The 15,958-nt window shown below is 42.9% G+C and overlaps 1 protein-coding gene across 2 annotated transcripts in view; it reads left to right on the top strand.

Annotated features, from left to right (window-relative positions):
• Nucleotides 1-15,958, top strand: part of TET3 (tet methylcytosine dioxygenase 3) — a 104,971-nt gene that overhangs the window by 66,175 nt on the left and 22,838 nt on the right. For both annotated transcript variants that reach the window (XM_072766942.1, XM_025994527.2), the window contains 2 exons: nucleotides 5,901-5,991; nucleotides 13,116-13,209. In XM_072766942.1, the coding sequence (XP_072623043.1) occupies nucleotides 5,901-5,991; nucleotides 13,116-13,209 (185 nt within the window). The remainder of the gene's footprint in view (nucleotides 1-5,900; nucleotides 5,992-13,115; nucleotides 13,210-15,958) is intronic.

The raw sequence follows: 15,958 nt of genomic DNA on the forward strand, positions 1-15,958 counted from the left end.
CAGTCAACCCATTACTTTGACTTTTCTCCAGACAATAGAAACTGGAATAGAGCCCAGAAGTTCTGGCATATTCTTATATTCTATTTCTTTATACCATGTAGTCTCCTAGCGCCTATAAAGAGCTTTCAGACCACTACTTCCAACACCCACATTCTTTCGTTTTCTTTCCCTAGCCTCCCCTGGTCTCCCCTCTCCCCCACCCCCACTCCATATGCTTCCTTCTGCAGTCCTCTCTGTTTTATGTTCAAAATAGTGTATATTTAGAGCAAGTCCTTTTTAATCCTTTACTTGAAAATATTCATTCATTCATGAAACATTTAAGCATTGACAGGTTGAGAACAGTGCTAGGTGACTCCATCTCAGCTAATCCTCGACAATTCTGTAATGTAGGAACATTATTTTAACTGCTTTTAAGGCTCATAGGGGTTGTGTAACTTGGCCACAGTCATACAATTTGTTTGGCAGAGTCTGGACAGCAGCTGCCTATTGAGTTAGTACTGTGTGCCAAAGACTGCACGGAGCCCTCTGTATAGTTTGCGCAGGAAGGCATGAGGATTAGATTGGGAAGGTAACTCATCACAGTTCCGTAGGTCTCTGCAAAATCCATGTTCTTTCTGCTGGGCCATGCTAACAATAAAAATGTGCTGTGATACCTGCCTTGATATTTTTGTTGTACGCAAGGTGCTCTGGGGATCCAGAGGGAAAGTGGACCTGAGAAGTGCCCTGTGGTTTGAGAAGAGGTGGCATTTAAACTAGACCTTAAGAGAGGAGTTTTTCCAGAGAGAAATAAAGGAAGCTGCTGCTGTCAGTGAGGAAACTGGTTTAAAGACACGCAGGGATTGCACAATTGTGTGATAGGAGTTGTGCTGGCCTCTGCAGCATGCAGGGCTGGGAGGTGTACAGAGATGGCTCCCAGGGGTCTTGCAGATTGTGTTTTGGAATTTGAGTTCTGTCTTGTCTAACATGGAGTTATCAGTGGGAAGTGGTGTGATCAGAATTTTGTTGTGGGTGTATAAACTGGTGGAAGTGGGTAGAATAACTTAGGAGAGCTGAGATCAGTTAGACCATGCCAATAATTCAGGCAAGAGCCTGACCCAGGACATTAGTGGGGGATGAAGAGCCTATATGAGCAGAAGCCATAAGAGGCAGGCACGTCCCATCAGTTCATCAGCTGGACTGCAACACACCATTGCAAACCTTTTTGGAGGGATCAAACTATTTTATTGAGGGCCTTCAGGTAAATGTCAAAGGTCTAGGAGTTCAGTGAGATCTAACATCCTCAGCCTGGCTGGGACCTCCCCAGCTTCATAGTGGCCTGAAAGTACTGCAGACCTTTTCTTCCTTGTTTTTATCTTATTTATTATGTTTTTATTATATTTTGAGAGAGAAGGGAGGGGTGCAGAGGAGAGGGAGAGAGAGAATCTTAAGCAGGCTCCATGCCCCATGCAGAGCCCGATGTGGGGCTTGATCTCACAACCCTGAGACCATGACCTGAGCCGAAACCAAGAGCTGAACACTTGCTTAACCAACCAAGAGCCACCCAGGCGCTCTTTCTTGTTAGTTTTTAAAGCCAGGCACACAACTGAACTCATTTTCACACACTTGCTCTTATTCTTAGTGTGGGTAGTGACCCAAACACCATTTTGCTTGCACATAGTGTGTATGTGATGTATGTACACTGATGTACGTGTAATTGAGTGTGTATACTGACTATAGTATATGACACATGCAATACTGAAATTTGCTTTTCCTTTCCCACTTAAGATATCTGGGAGGGAGATCCCTGGGTGGCGCAGTGGTTTGGCGCCTGCCTTTGGCCCAGGGCGTGATCCTGGGGACCCGGGATCGAGTCCCATGTCGGGCTCCCGGTGCATGGAGCCTGCTTCTCCCTCTGCCTGTGTCTCTGCCTCTCTCTCTCTCTCTCTCTGTGACTATCATAAATAAATAAAAATTAAAAAAAAAAAAGATATCTGGGAGGTCATTTTCTGTCAATAAAGCTGGAGCTGCCGGATTGGTTTTGATGCTGCTTAGTATTTCATTATATGGATGTGCCATAGTGTCTTTAGAATACATAATGTATCATGATGGACATTGAGATTTCTGATAGTTTACCATTACAAATGATGCAGTGAGTATTCTTGTATATATATATCATTTTGCGCATATCCAGATTTCCAGAAATGAGTTCTTAGAAGATTTGAAATTCTTTGAAATTGCGGAGTCAAATGGACTCATGTGCATTTGCAATTTTAACATCTTGCTAAATTACTTTCTATACTGCTTGTTTTCCTTACTCTCATCAACACAGGACGTTGATGGTGACTCATCTGGAAGTTAAAACTGGGACCTTATTGTAACTTTACAGATGCTTGAGCCATTTGCATTTCCCTTTTTATCCTTTTAAATTTTTCTGAGTTATTGACCTTATTTAGCTACAAAAGCTCTTGATATTTTAAGGAAATTAGCCTTTTGTCTGGTAGTAAGTGCTATAGTTTTTTTTTTTTTTTCAGTTAAATTTATCAGGATTTGTATGTGTATGGGGGCTTCAGAATCTCATGTGATACTTAGAGAAGACTTCCTTTTCCAGGATTTTTTAAAAACTTGCATTGTTTTCCTATCAGAACTTGCATAGCTAAATATTTTTGTATTTAAATCTTCCAACTCTTTGGAACACATTTGGGGGTCTTATGTGTAGATCTTATCTACCCAGGTAGACCCTAAACTTTTAAAAGGCAGCAATCAGGTATCTTCCTTTCTTGAATCCCCCATAAACCTGAGCATAAGGTTCTACATAAAAGAAGTATGATAATATTTTTTTACATTTTAAAAATTGTGAATTTTTATAAATAGGAAAGTACACAAAACATTCATACACAATTCAAGGAAAATTTACAAAATGAATGCCTGGGTAACCGCAACCTAGATAAAGAAATAGGCCATTTCCAGCTCCTCAGAAGTCCCCTGTACACACATCCCAGTCACATTCCTCTCCCATCCTCCAGAGGCAACCACTCTCTTGACTTGTGACAATGATTTTCTTGTTTTTCTTTATAATAAGATTGGAGCTTATAAAAATCACCATTGTTTGTAGGTAAAAAGCCGTTGAATGTCTGCAATTTCATATTCCAACCTAATAATTTTTCCACTTCTGTGTGGGTCTTTAAACAGTATAGTTTAGTTGAGCCTGCTTTTCGATACTCTTTAAATGTAATATCACCATATTTGTTCTTTGCTATGCTTCTTTCCTTTACTCTGATGTTGTGGTATTCATGTTGTTGAAGGTTGTCAATTCTCACTGCTACATAGATCCCATTATACGACTGTGCTACACTTTATTTATCCATCCCACTGTTGCTGGATTATAGGTCTCCAGTTTTGTCTATTACAAGTAACGTAGCTATGAAAATCTTTGTACATGTGTTTTGATGCATGAAACTAAAATTTGTTCTAGGACAGAATCCGCAAAGGAGGGCCCACTGTCTAGTTTTGTTTTGTTTTTTAAATGCCAAATGATATATATCTATTTTTAAGATTTTGTTTATTCATTAGAGACACAAAGAGAGGCAGAGACATTGGCAGAGGGAGAAGCAGGCTCCACGCAGGGGAGCCTGATGGTGGGACTTGATCCCAGGACCCTGGGATCACGCCCTGAGCTAAAGGAAGAGGCTCAACCACTGAGCTACCCAAGCGCCCCTAGTTTTTTATTTTTTAAAGCTTTTAATTTTGAGATGATTTTACATCTACAGAAGAGTAACAAAATTGGTAGAGAGTTTCTGTATACACTTTATCCATCTGCCCCTAATGTAAACATCTTACATGATTATAAATACATTTAAAAATCGGACATTAGGGGATCCCTGGGTGGCGCAGCGGTTTGGCTGCACCTGCCTTTGGCCCAGGGCACGATCCTGGAGACCCGGGATCGAATCCCACATCGGGCTCCCAGTGCATGGAGCCTGCTTCTCCCTCTGCCTAAGTCTCTGCCTCTCTCTCTCTCTCTGTGACTATCATAAATAAATTTTAAAAAATTTAAAAAAAATCGGACATTAATATTGGTACAATATGATGAACTGCAAACTTTGGATTTCATCAGTGTTTCCACTAATGCCCTTTTACTTTGTTAGGACCAGTGCAGGATACCACATTGCACTTAGTTGTCACATTTCTTTATTTTTTTAAGATTTTATTTATTTATTCATAGAGACAGAGAGAGAGAGAGAGAGAGAGAGAGAGACAGGCAGAGGGAGAAGCAGGCTCCATGCAGGGAACCTGACGCAGGACTTGATCCCGGATCTCTGGGATCACGCCTTGGACTGAAAGGCGGCACTAAACCCCTGAGCCACCCAGGCTGCCCCACATTTCTTTAGACATAAAACAAACTTACCAACTATAGTGCAGTATTTGTGTAAAGTTCTTTTTGTTTTCAGTCTTATACCTTAGCTGGTCAAAACTGTTTTCCAAAGCTATTGTTATGTAGTCATTTGGGTCTCATTTTTTTCACTGAGAAAAATTCATTTAAAATTCGCCCCCCCAAAAAATAAATAAAAAATAAAATAAAATAAAATTCGCCCAAGTTGTGTGCATCAATAATTTGTTCCTTAAAAAAAAAAAACATTGCAGTGAACATCATATAACGTAAAATAACCATTTTACAGTAAGCATTTCCTTGGCATTTAGTACATTTACAGTGGGCAACCGCCACCTCTGTCTAGTTCCAAAACGTGTTCTTCATCCCAAAACAAAACCCCATGCTTGTTACTCAGCACTCTTTCACCTCTCCTAGCCTCTGGCAGCTGTCTGTTTGCTTTCTTTTTCTGTGGCCTTGCCCATTCTGGATATTTCCTGTGAGCGGGATCATACCGTCTGTAATGGTTTGTGTCTGGCTTCTTTCACACAGCATCATCATTTTGAGGCTCCTCAGCATTGTAGCACATATCAGTACTTCACTTCTTTTTTGTTTGTTTGTTTGTTTGTTTAAATTGTGGTAAAAATATGTATAACAGAAAATTTGCCCTCTTCTCCACTCCTGCCAGCCCTGGTACCCTCCAGTCTAATTTTTATCTCTTTGAATTTGCCTCTTCTAGGTATCTCATCTAAATGGAATCATATAATAGTTGTCCTTTTGTGTCTGGCTTATTTCACCCAGCATAATGTTTTCTAGGCTCATCCATGTTGTAGCATGTGTCAGAACCTCCTTCCTTTAAAAAAAATTTTTTTTATTTTTTAAAAGATTTTATTTACTCATGAGAGAGAGAGAGAGGCAGAGACACAGGCAGAGGGAGAAGCAGGCTCCATGCAGGGATCCCAACGTGGGACTCTATCCCGGGTCTCCAGGATCAGGCCCTGGGCTGAGGGTGGCGCTAAAACGCTGAGCCACCCCGGCTGCCCAACCTCATTCCTTTTTATGGTTGGGTGATATTCCATTGTGTGACTACCCCACATTTTGTCCATCTGTTGATGGACATTTGTGTTGTTTTCACCTTTTGGCTCTTGTGAAAAATGCTGCTGTGAAATTGGCATACAGGTATCTGTGTGAGTCATTATTTTTTCATTCTTTTGTGTATATCCCTAGGACTAGAGTGGTTTGCCTACCCCAGTCTAGAATGCAAACAGTGGTAAACTGAATTCCAAAGTGGTTACACCACAATCTTATCAACACTTGATTTCATCAGATTCTTCAGTTTTTGCCAGTATGCCCTGTGTGCCATGATGTTGCACTGTGATTTTAATTTGCACTTCCTGGTTCCTAATGGGATTGAACACATTTTCACATGTTTATAAGCCATTTGAATTTCCTGTTTTATAATGCATCTGTTAATTTTCCTATTGGTGGTTTGCCTTTCTAAATTAATGTTGATGAACCGATGCCTCCAAATAATGTTTACTCTGTGTTTCTGCAGAACAAATAGTGGAGAAAGATGAAGGTCCGTATTATACTCACCTGGGATCTGGCCCCACGGTAGCCTCTATCCGGGAGCTCATGGAGGAGCGGTGAGTGACGCCCAGGTGTCCAAGCAGAGGTGGGCAGTTGTTAAGAGAGCGTGGCATTGAAGCGCCTCTCATTGTCATTGCCTCATACCAGACAACGTACAGGAAGGAAGCCATGATATCCAGACTGTGGAAGGTTGACTATGGGTCTCTCTCTGTCTGTAGGTCTGCCCTCTATATCTACCCCTCCCTTGTTCTTCTCTCTCTCTTGAAATATTTTTATTGATGAAATGTGGTTAAATGACTGTGTCCTATAGTGTTTCCCAAGGTCTGGATTTTCTGCTGGCTTTTCTGCAGTATTGTTCACTGTGTTCTTCTGTCCTCTCTATGGCCTATACATTCACAGTTAGAGCTAAAGACTTCATGGGAATCAGATAATTTTTTCTTTCTTTTTTTCAAAACTACTTCATAGGTGGTATTTTGTACCTTCTCCAGGAGTAACATAAGTCTTATCATTGGCCAGTGGCTGCCTATTCAGGTTGTGTCCTAAGTTGTCCTGACACTGTCCCAGCAGTCTTTGATAGCTTTTTTGATTCCTCATATGGCATTATGTTCTGGGCTTGCATTCTACATTTATCCAAGAAGTCCCAGACTTTTATTGGGGGAACAAGTATTTAGAAAACAAACGCTGGTACTAGGTATGCTCGTTGCTTCTAGGCCATTTCAGTAGAAAGAGCTAAGATGTATATGTAGGGTTTTTATTTTTTGTTATTGATTAGTGATTAAATACATCAGAGTTTACATTAACACTTAGAATTCAAACTCAAAACTACAGGGTTTTTACTTAAGAGCCCTGTTTTATTTATTTTTTTAAAGATTTTATTTATTTATTCATGAGAGACACAGAGAGAGAGAGGCAGAGACACAGGCAGAGGGAGAAGCAGGCTCCATACAGGAAGCCCGACGTGGGACTTGATCCTGGGCCGAAGGCAGGCACTAAACTGCTGAGCCACCCAGGGATACCCCTGTTTTAGTTTTTAAGCAGCTTGTATAGATAGAAGACTTTAAAGTCTATGTACATGTACATAGCAGGTATTAAATGCTACGAGTTCCGGTGTACAGAAAAGTAAAATAGCTTGGTGATTGAGAGCATGCAAACACTGCATTAGACTAAAAGGTCTAATCCTCGCCCTGTCACTTCCTGCTGAGTCCTTGGGTAAGTTGCTCTGCTTTTCTGTGACTCGGTTTTCTTATCTGCAAAATGGAGATGATAGAAACACACATACATTGTAGGAGAGTTATGATGATAAGTCAAAACAATGTCTGTGCTTGTAAGGAAGGACCATGACCATATACAAGGCACCTATCTCATATATCCATGTACTGATCGAAATTTTATTTTTTTTATTTTTTATTTTATTATTATTTTTTTTTATTTATGATAGTCACAGAGAGAGAGAGAGGCAGAGGCACAGGCAGAGGGACAAGCAGGCTCCATGCACCGGGAGCCCGATATGGGATTCGATCCCGGGTCTCCAGGATCGCGCCCTGGGCCAAAGGCAGGCGCCAAACCGCTGCGCCACCCAGGGATCCCTGATCGAAATTTTATAACATTAGTGTTTTTAATAGCAAAGGCAAAGATTATATAGACCTACATACATGCTTGTACATATGCATACAGATGTGTAGAAGGCTAAGTGGCTTAAAGTTTCCATATTTAGGAACCATATTTTGTCTGATCAGGGGGGCCAAATGAATCCTGTCATTAATGTAGCAGGGAGAACATGATTTTGAACTGAAAAACTGTAATGGCATCCCTGAGTAAATGTAAGATGGATGGAGGACTGTGATCTCCTGTAATGACTCTTAATTGTCCTCTACCATCTGGAAACATTTATATACAAAATAGCCCATCAGAAAAGCATTTGATCAAAGACCCAGTCTGCAAATTCAAGCCTGATTGAAAGGGTACCTCTGAGTCCATAAGAATGAAGCATTTAAGACAGGGTGTGTGTTGGACATGCATGCCTCCCCGTGTTAGAATGCGTATGCGTTGCAGTGCCAAGGTTGGGGCAACCAGTGTTTTGGTCAATGATTTTTTTTTTTTGTAAGAAATCTTGATATTCATTGGCAGATTGAGGGCTGAAGGACAATCCAATGTACAAGTTGATCTGGGACAGGTTTTTTTGTGTGTGTTTGTTTCTTGGTAACAATTTTACAAAATTTCTAGACACCTCTTTAAATAACTTTTAGAGAAGAGTATGTTTTGTTTTTGTTTTTAAAGACTTTATTTATTTATTCATGAGAGACACAGAGAGAGAGAGGCAGAGACACAGGCAGAGGGAGAAGCACACTCCTTACAGGAAACCTGATGTAGGACTCGATCTCGAAACTCTGGATCACACCCTGAGCCAAAGGCAGACGCTCAACCACTGAGCTACCCAGGCATCCCAAAGAGTATGTTTTGAAACAAGGATTAGGAGATAGTGATAAAGTTGAGATTTGTCCTTTTTTTCCCTCATTGCTTTAAAAATAACAGCCAACTGTGGATTCTTCAGAAACTGATCCAAGGGAGGAATTCCTTTCAAGACCAGGAATACTTGTGTTTTTCCTCAGCAGCTGGTTTATTTTTATCTTAAGGACCTTGTAAATTATGTAACAGATTGCATTTCCATCTTTGTTAGCTGCTGGTAAGCTTAGAGCCAGATTTGCATACCCCTATTAGGAGCAATGTAATTTCTCATCATTGGCCCATGGGAGCGCCCATCCAGGTTCACTCCTAAAGTCCTTCTGACATGACCCAAAGGAGTCTTCATTAGTTTCGTTTATTTCTCATACGATGAAAGTTTCTAGGCCCATCTCTCAGGAATACATATAAGACCCTACTGTTTGCATTTTGTGTGCCAACATTATGTTCACCTTTTCCCCCTTCACTCTGATTTCATCACCTGTTATTTTTATCTTATAGTCATCTTTTTTAAAAGGTTTCTTGTGGAACAAGGAGAGGAATAAACAGTCAGTGAACATCACTAGGCTGGGAGTCTAGCTTGTGAATGGTCCAGGCTGTCTCTTTCCCTAGACTTCTCCCCCACCGACCCTCTCTCTGCAGGACCACAGTACCACCAGAAGTTGGCCAAAGTCAGGAAAGGGAAGCAAACTGAAATCAAGGAGACATTGGTGATTTTAGCCTCTCTGGTAAAGATTTCAAAAAAAGAGGGGGAGGTCAAAAGCAAATTCTAAAATATTTCTCCCAACTTATTTATGGGTTCCATTCGTGGGAACCTAAGTCCCCATTGACATAGGTAATTTTAGTCAGATGTTCCTTTAAAAAAAAATAGTTTTATTTATTTATTCATGAGAGACACAGAGTGAGAGGGAGGCAGAGACACAGGCAGAGGAAGAAGCAGGCTCCATGCAGGCGGGACTCGATCCCGAGTCTCCAGGATCACGCCCTGGGCTGAAGGCAGCGCTAAACCACTGAGCCACCTGGGCTGCCCTAGTCAGTTGTTCAAACCCATATCTGAGAATGGTGTGCTGCAGAGCCCCGTGTCATCTAACTGGGAATGGGATTCTCTGCAGCCTAGGAATTCATTAAATCCTCGTTCTAAAAACAGAACAAGCACTGTGCTGGCAAATCCTCTGAGTTTAGGGGAACTAGTCTCATTGTTCTGTGATAAATGTAACCCCAAAGAAGTCCAACTTTAGATTGGCAGTTTCAAACTTTAGCATGCTCCAGAGTCTCCCAGAGGACTCATAAAAGCACAGATTCCTGGCCTTACCCCAGAGTTCCTGACCCAGCAGGTCTGGGATGGGACCTGGGAGTCTGCCTTCTTCCCAGGTTCCCAGGTGCACCACCCTTTGAGAACCACTTGCTGAGATGATCAGATTATCCTTCAGAATAAGATTTCAGCCTATCCTTTAAGACTTAGCTTAGGATCCAGAAGTTCATCTGTATACTGGGACGAACACAGTCTAGACATTCTAGAATATCATCTTAATGATAGGCCAGTGAGGAAGACATTTAAGGAAAAAAAAAAGTCAAATTCAGAGTTGATTGGTTGCCTTTAAACACAGAGAGTTCTCGGTAGTTGTGTGTTGTTGTCGTTTTTAAAGGTCTAGCTCATCAGTTAGAGCTTGGCCCTTTTATTTATTCTTGAATATGAAGTTCAGCTCAGGAAGTGTTTCTCACATGGGTGGGATGGTGGGGAAGGTACTGGTCAGAAAGCTCCTGTCAGTGTCCTCAGCTCACCCTCCTGTGGGGAACACGATATCCTGTCCGTTTCGGTGAGAGCAGTGTGGACACCTCAAGCTGTTCTTCCCACAGTGACCCCAGGACACACCAAGTACCCACGCTTTGTACTTGGGGGCCACTTCCTGATAAATGTTTGTAAAATTGAAAGTTTTCCAGGAACCAAACAAAAGCAGCACTCTTTGGTCTTTTCCTCTTGAGCCAGGCCATACTATATACACTCCCCAGAGTCCTGTCCCCAAACACATTCTATAAAGGGACTAATAACATAGCCATAGAATTTTCATGTACTAATCATCAAAAACACTTCTTACCTCTTCAGTGAGTGTTGTCTGTTTTACTCAAGATCTCCATGAACTCCAAGAAACTGTACTTTTAACAGTATTTTAAAAAATAATTTTTCTTTCCCAATTACAAAAATAAAACTTGTATATAAAAGTGTTTTTTAAATTATTTTTTAAAAAGATTTTTGTTTATCCATGGGAGACACAGAGAGAGACAGAGGCAGAGGGAGAAGCAAGCTCCCTGTGGGGAGCCTGATGCGGGACTTGATCCCAGGGCCCCAGGGATCATGACCTGAGCTGAAGGCAGATGCTCACCCACTGAGCCACAGAGGCATCCCTAAAAGTCTTTTTTTTTTTTTAAAGCTAAGAAAGAAAAAAGCTCTCTAGCAGTTATCCAGAAGAAACTAAAAAAAAAAAATTTCATGCATACCCTTCAGTTTTTTTTCTAAGCACTTATACACATTTGTATATGAATTTTAAACCAAATGGGATCAATCATAAGGTACCCACTGTTTGCAGCTGCTTCCCCCCACTGCTTAATTTCTTCCATATTAGCACATTGTTGTGCTAATTTCTGTTAGCTTCTAATTTTTCAGTTGATGCAACAATGAATATTTTATTCCTAAGTCTTGGTGTATTTTTTATAGTTACTTCAGAGATAGAAATTCCCAAAAGTAAAATGGATGAGATAAAGAATATGGGTCTCCCCTGCTATCCAAAAGTAGAGCATCCCCTTGAAAACTTTCCTAAACCAAAAATAACAGTAAAGCAAGGAAGCAGTTACCATTAACTTACTTGGAAAAATGTTTGAGCATTCCTGGACTCCCAAAATAATCTCTTTTAGGCTTCTCTGATACCTTAAGACACATCTTGCTAACAAATGCACAGAATAAATCAAAGCAAAGCACAGATGCTCACAGATCAAGTTCAGAACTCTGGCCACTGGATGCTAAGATGCTGAGTGGATGTTCTGGGGAAGGAGCTTAGTGGGGCCACTGTTGTCGTGCTGCTCGGGGCACGCGCTGCCTCCATAGCAGCTCATTGTGAAATAAACACCGAACACTATATTTACTTTTTGCCTTTTTTCATAAAAGCAGAAATTCTCTTCAGATTTCTTTCAGTTACCAAAAAACAGTTGCTGATGTAGGTGTTTTGTAAAAGCAGAATGGGTGTAACATGAACTTCTGAAACATGAGGGATACCTGTATGTGTACCTGTATGTGTGCTTACGTAGAGAATATAAGCTGTACTAGGTGTGATAACATTTTTCTCTATTAAATAGTATATTAAAAATAATAGGCCATGACTAAATTGGAGTCATTACAGAAATACAAGGATAGTTCGATTCAGTCTGTTAAAATAGCACACTGAATTAATTGGTCGAAGAAAAAAAAAAACCAGTCATCTGTGTCCTTTGATGCTAAAAGTACTTGGATAAAAGTAACAATTCTTGATTAAAAGCCTTTAGAACAGGAGACCCTTAGTAGATACCTTCAAAGTGAGGCAGTCTCTGTCTCTTTCCGGAAGTCTGCTAGCTTCATGCTCAGTAATGAATAGTTGGCAATATTTTACAGTTGAGGTAGGAAATAATCAAAGGTGGCTTCTAGCATTTTGGGAGCCCTGGCTGGTGCAGAGAGACAGGAGACTGAAACGGGGTATAAAGAGTGGACAGGGTGAGGTGACAAATGACCCTGTTTGCAGATGATATGACTTTGTGCCCAAAACTAAAAAGCTATTAAAAATAAGATGGTTCAGTCAGATGGATAGTTACATTGTTAAGAATTAATACTTAATGAGCTCTTTCCTCATGCCGGGAACTTCAGAGTATTTTAAATGGTGCACCCTCCGGGACTATCTCATTTGTTCTCTTTCCAAGCCTAAGAAGTAGGAGCCCACTTTATCTTCATTTTACAGGTTAAGAAACCGAGATGTAGAGAGGTTCAGTCATGTGGCTGCAGTCTGTGGCCAGAAAGTGGCTGGGCAGGCACGCAGGTCACCACTGTCTGCAGCACTGTAGCCATGTAGCCTTGGGTAGGGCAGTTCAGCTCTGGGGTCGTAGCTTCATCACCCTGAGGTTAGATGGCCTCAGAATCCCTGAGCATGTGTGTGGACACCAGGGCTGGAGTGTGTACAGGATGTGTGTGCTGTCCGGGGCAGTGACAGAGCCAGTTGGTGCTTGGTAGGGTCACTGCCCCCAGCCTCAGCTCTCTATCCTCATCATACTTCAATGGCAGCTGGGGATTGTGGAAAGAAAAGGCTTTCCCCATTTATTTTTTTCTGTTGATTGAATTTATCAGTAACTAACTCTCAAGGTGGCTCAACTAACAAGGCTGGGTACAAAGGTCTGTGTTTAGCCTTCAGTTTGAGTATCCTTCCTGGAGGCTCAGAGGTCATAATCAGGGATGTTGTGCTTGCCAGCCCCCTCTGCCCTGGGATAGAGCTGGGCAACATAGACCAGAGGCCCTGGGAACCTGTAAGTAGCCAGTGTGTCTCCGGAGGCTCTAAGCACAGAACAAACATTTCAGCTCTCCTTCTCTGTTGAGCCCATGGCAATCTAACCCATGCTGATGCACACTGAGGCTTGCCTTCTTGCCATAAGCTGCTCTCCTTTGGGGCTTCGCTGTATTAATGGTGGTTTCTGTCTCCCTCTCCAGGTATGGAGAGAAGGGGAAAGCCATCCGGATCGAGAAGGTCATCTACACTGGGAAGGAAGGGAAGAGCTCTCGCGGCTGCCCCATCGCCAAGTGGGTGAGTGTCAAGACCCTGTGGCCAGGGCTGTGCTTCACCTCCCTCCCTACAGGCCTGGCCAGGGGTGTGCAGAGGAAACAAACATGCTTACTGTCCAGGGGAACATCAAAGCTGGCATCTGTGCTTGGTTAAGGTCATCCCCACCCTTCAACCCCTGGCCTGAGCTATTTGTCCTCGTTTTGTTTAAGTGCCAGCCCCTGGCATCCTGGGCTGGCCTCAGAAATGCTCTAGTCCTTATGCTCAGTTCATACTCTCCCTGTGGTTGAGGGGAGGCGTAACGATGTCATCTCACTCAGGGCCGGGCCCCACCGTGGACTATGTGACTCCCCTGCCCCTCCATGTGCTGCCCAGCATTCTTATCTCCTGTCCCAAAGAACTAGGTCTCCAGGCAGAATTGGGGATGGTCAGGCATCTGCTTTACTTCTCAGCCACTGTTTCCTGTGAGGCAGCCAAAATGGGCTGAGACTCCCATTTTGCCACCCCACTGACAGTTTTCCGACCTTGCCCTTCCAGTCCTCAAGGAGATCTTTTAGTGTCACTGCAGAATCCGTGCTTGTGACAGCAGCAAGACGATCAGGTAGCCATGAGCCCAACACTGTGCTGGGTGCCTCATAGGGGGATGTGCACGGAAAACGGAAGGCTGTATCCCTGTGCTCAAGCTGCTTGTGATGTAGAGACCCATGAGATAAACTCACAGAGACTTGAATAATCAAGGTCCAACTTTGAGAGGCAGACTCAGTGCTGTAAAGTTCAGGATCCAGGGGCTCTGATGGTGGGAAGAATGTGAGGCTTGGTTTCTCAGAGGAGGGGGATGTGCATGGGGCCATGAATATGGCACTGTGAATGCAGAGCCATATTGAGTGGGCTGATGGGAGAGTAGAAACGTTTCTGGCAAGGAGAGTCATGTGAGCAAAGGCAGAAGGCTGCATGAACATACAGCTCACTTGGAGTGGAGGAATGGGTAAGATGACCTTTGTCAGCCTGTATCCATCTGTGCACATGCCTGTTTTTATCTGGTATATATGCCATGCCTTTGCACCTTTGTTTTTAATGAACATAAAAGGTGTCTGAACCTGAACTACCACATATCTATTTTTAGAAATTTTTGGTCAGTGTTGCAGAATTATATACAATAAAAGAATCTGGCAGGCACCTGGGGACCTCAATTGGTTAAGCGTCTGCCTTCAGCTCAGGTCATAATCCCAGGGTCCTGAGATTGAGCTCCGTATCAGGCTCCCTGCTCAGTGGGGAGTCTGCGTCTCCCTCTCCCCCTCCCACTCATGCTCTCTCTTGCTCATTCACTCTCTCTCAAATAAGATATTCAAGAAACAACAACAAAAAAAGTGACCTGGAACTACATAGAGCATTCACAAGTATGAAGAAGCATACTGTCCCCACTCTCCTGAAAGGTGGGCATCGTAGTGGGGGGTGGACTGAATCTGTCTGTGGCTGATCAGGGTGTGGTGCTATCCCCCAGAGAACCCATTTGTGATGTGGCACCTGCCCCTTATTCTTGTTAATTCATGTAGTCCTTGAGGAAATCCAAAGTCTTGGGTGGGAAACTGAAGATCCTTACACAGGTAGAGCCTAGGGACTTCTCCATCTTCAAAAGAGTGGCTCAGGGGAAAAAAATGGCTATATGGGTGGTATTGAAGAAGAGAGTATGCATTTCCAGCCCCAGATACCCCTGGTGAACAGCACATGTGGGTGTCTGCAGGGCCTGAGGTCAGAGGTGGCCAGGTGAAGGGTGAGCTTAGTTCCTGGAGAAGTGAGAGAGGCTGTGAGAGGGGAGTAGAATGAGGGGAGGAGGACCTTGGTCTGCACATGTTGATCCTCCAGGGTCTGTGGACAGATGCCCAGAGCAGAGCACACATGACACCTGATGTTTTGTCCAAAGGAGGAAACAGCTCATGGCTATCCCTTAACCCTGGTGGGTGATGCTGGCTTTGAAAGAAAAGTCCAGATAGAAGGGAATGCACTGTGACAGTGTTCCCAAAGATGGGAAAATTCCTGGATCTGGTAACGGAAGATAAAAGGAGAGAGGAAAGAAAAAAATTTTTTTAAAGATTTTATTTATTGGGTGGTGGAAAGGGAGGTGGGCGGGGGGTGGGGGTGACTGGGTGATGGGCACTGAGGGGACACTTGATGGGATGAGCACTGGGTGTTATGCTATATGTTGGCAAATTGAACTCCAATTAAAATATATATATATATATGAGATTTTATTTATTAATGAGAGAGACAGAGAGAGAGAGAGGCAGAGACACAGGCAGAGGGAAGCAGGCTCCATGCAGGGAGCCCGACACGGGACTTGATCCTGGGTCTCCAGGATCCCGCCCTTGGCTGAAGGCAGTGCTAAACCACTGAGCCACCTAGGCTGCCCAAGAAATTGTTTTTATAGGCAAAAGCAAATGGTGGTAGGTCACAGATTATTACAGTGGTAAGAAAGCAGTGGGGCCGAGTTGTGTGTTTTTCTTTTCTAGCCATCTCCCCTAGTGCAGTGGACTTCTCTTGCTGTTTGCCTCCAGAGCCACCAAATATCCTATCTGCTTTGGTGGTAGAGTTCATCTACAGAGTTCTACCTCCTTGGAAGTTGGAGAACTTTTCCTTTTCCCTGTGCACCTCCATTGGGAAGTGACCCATAAATGCAAAAAAGGGCAGATTATTCTTGGAGGCATCATGGCATCAAGAGCCCAGGCAGTGGTAGTCTGTAGCTCTGGGCAAGTGGCAGCATGTAAGCTGCCTGTGG

This window comes from Vulpes vulpes, chromosome 8, assembly GCF_048418805.1.
Source record: "Vulpes vulpes isolate BD-2025 chromosome 8, VulVul3, whole genome shotgun sequence".
NCBI lineage: Eukaryota > Metazoa > Chordata > Mammalia > Carnivora > Canidae > Vulpes > Vulpes vulpes.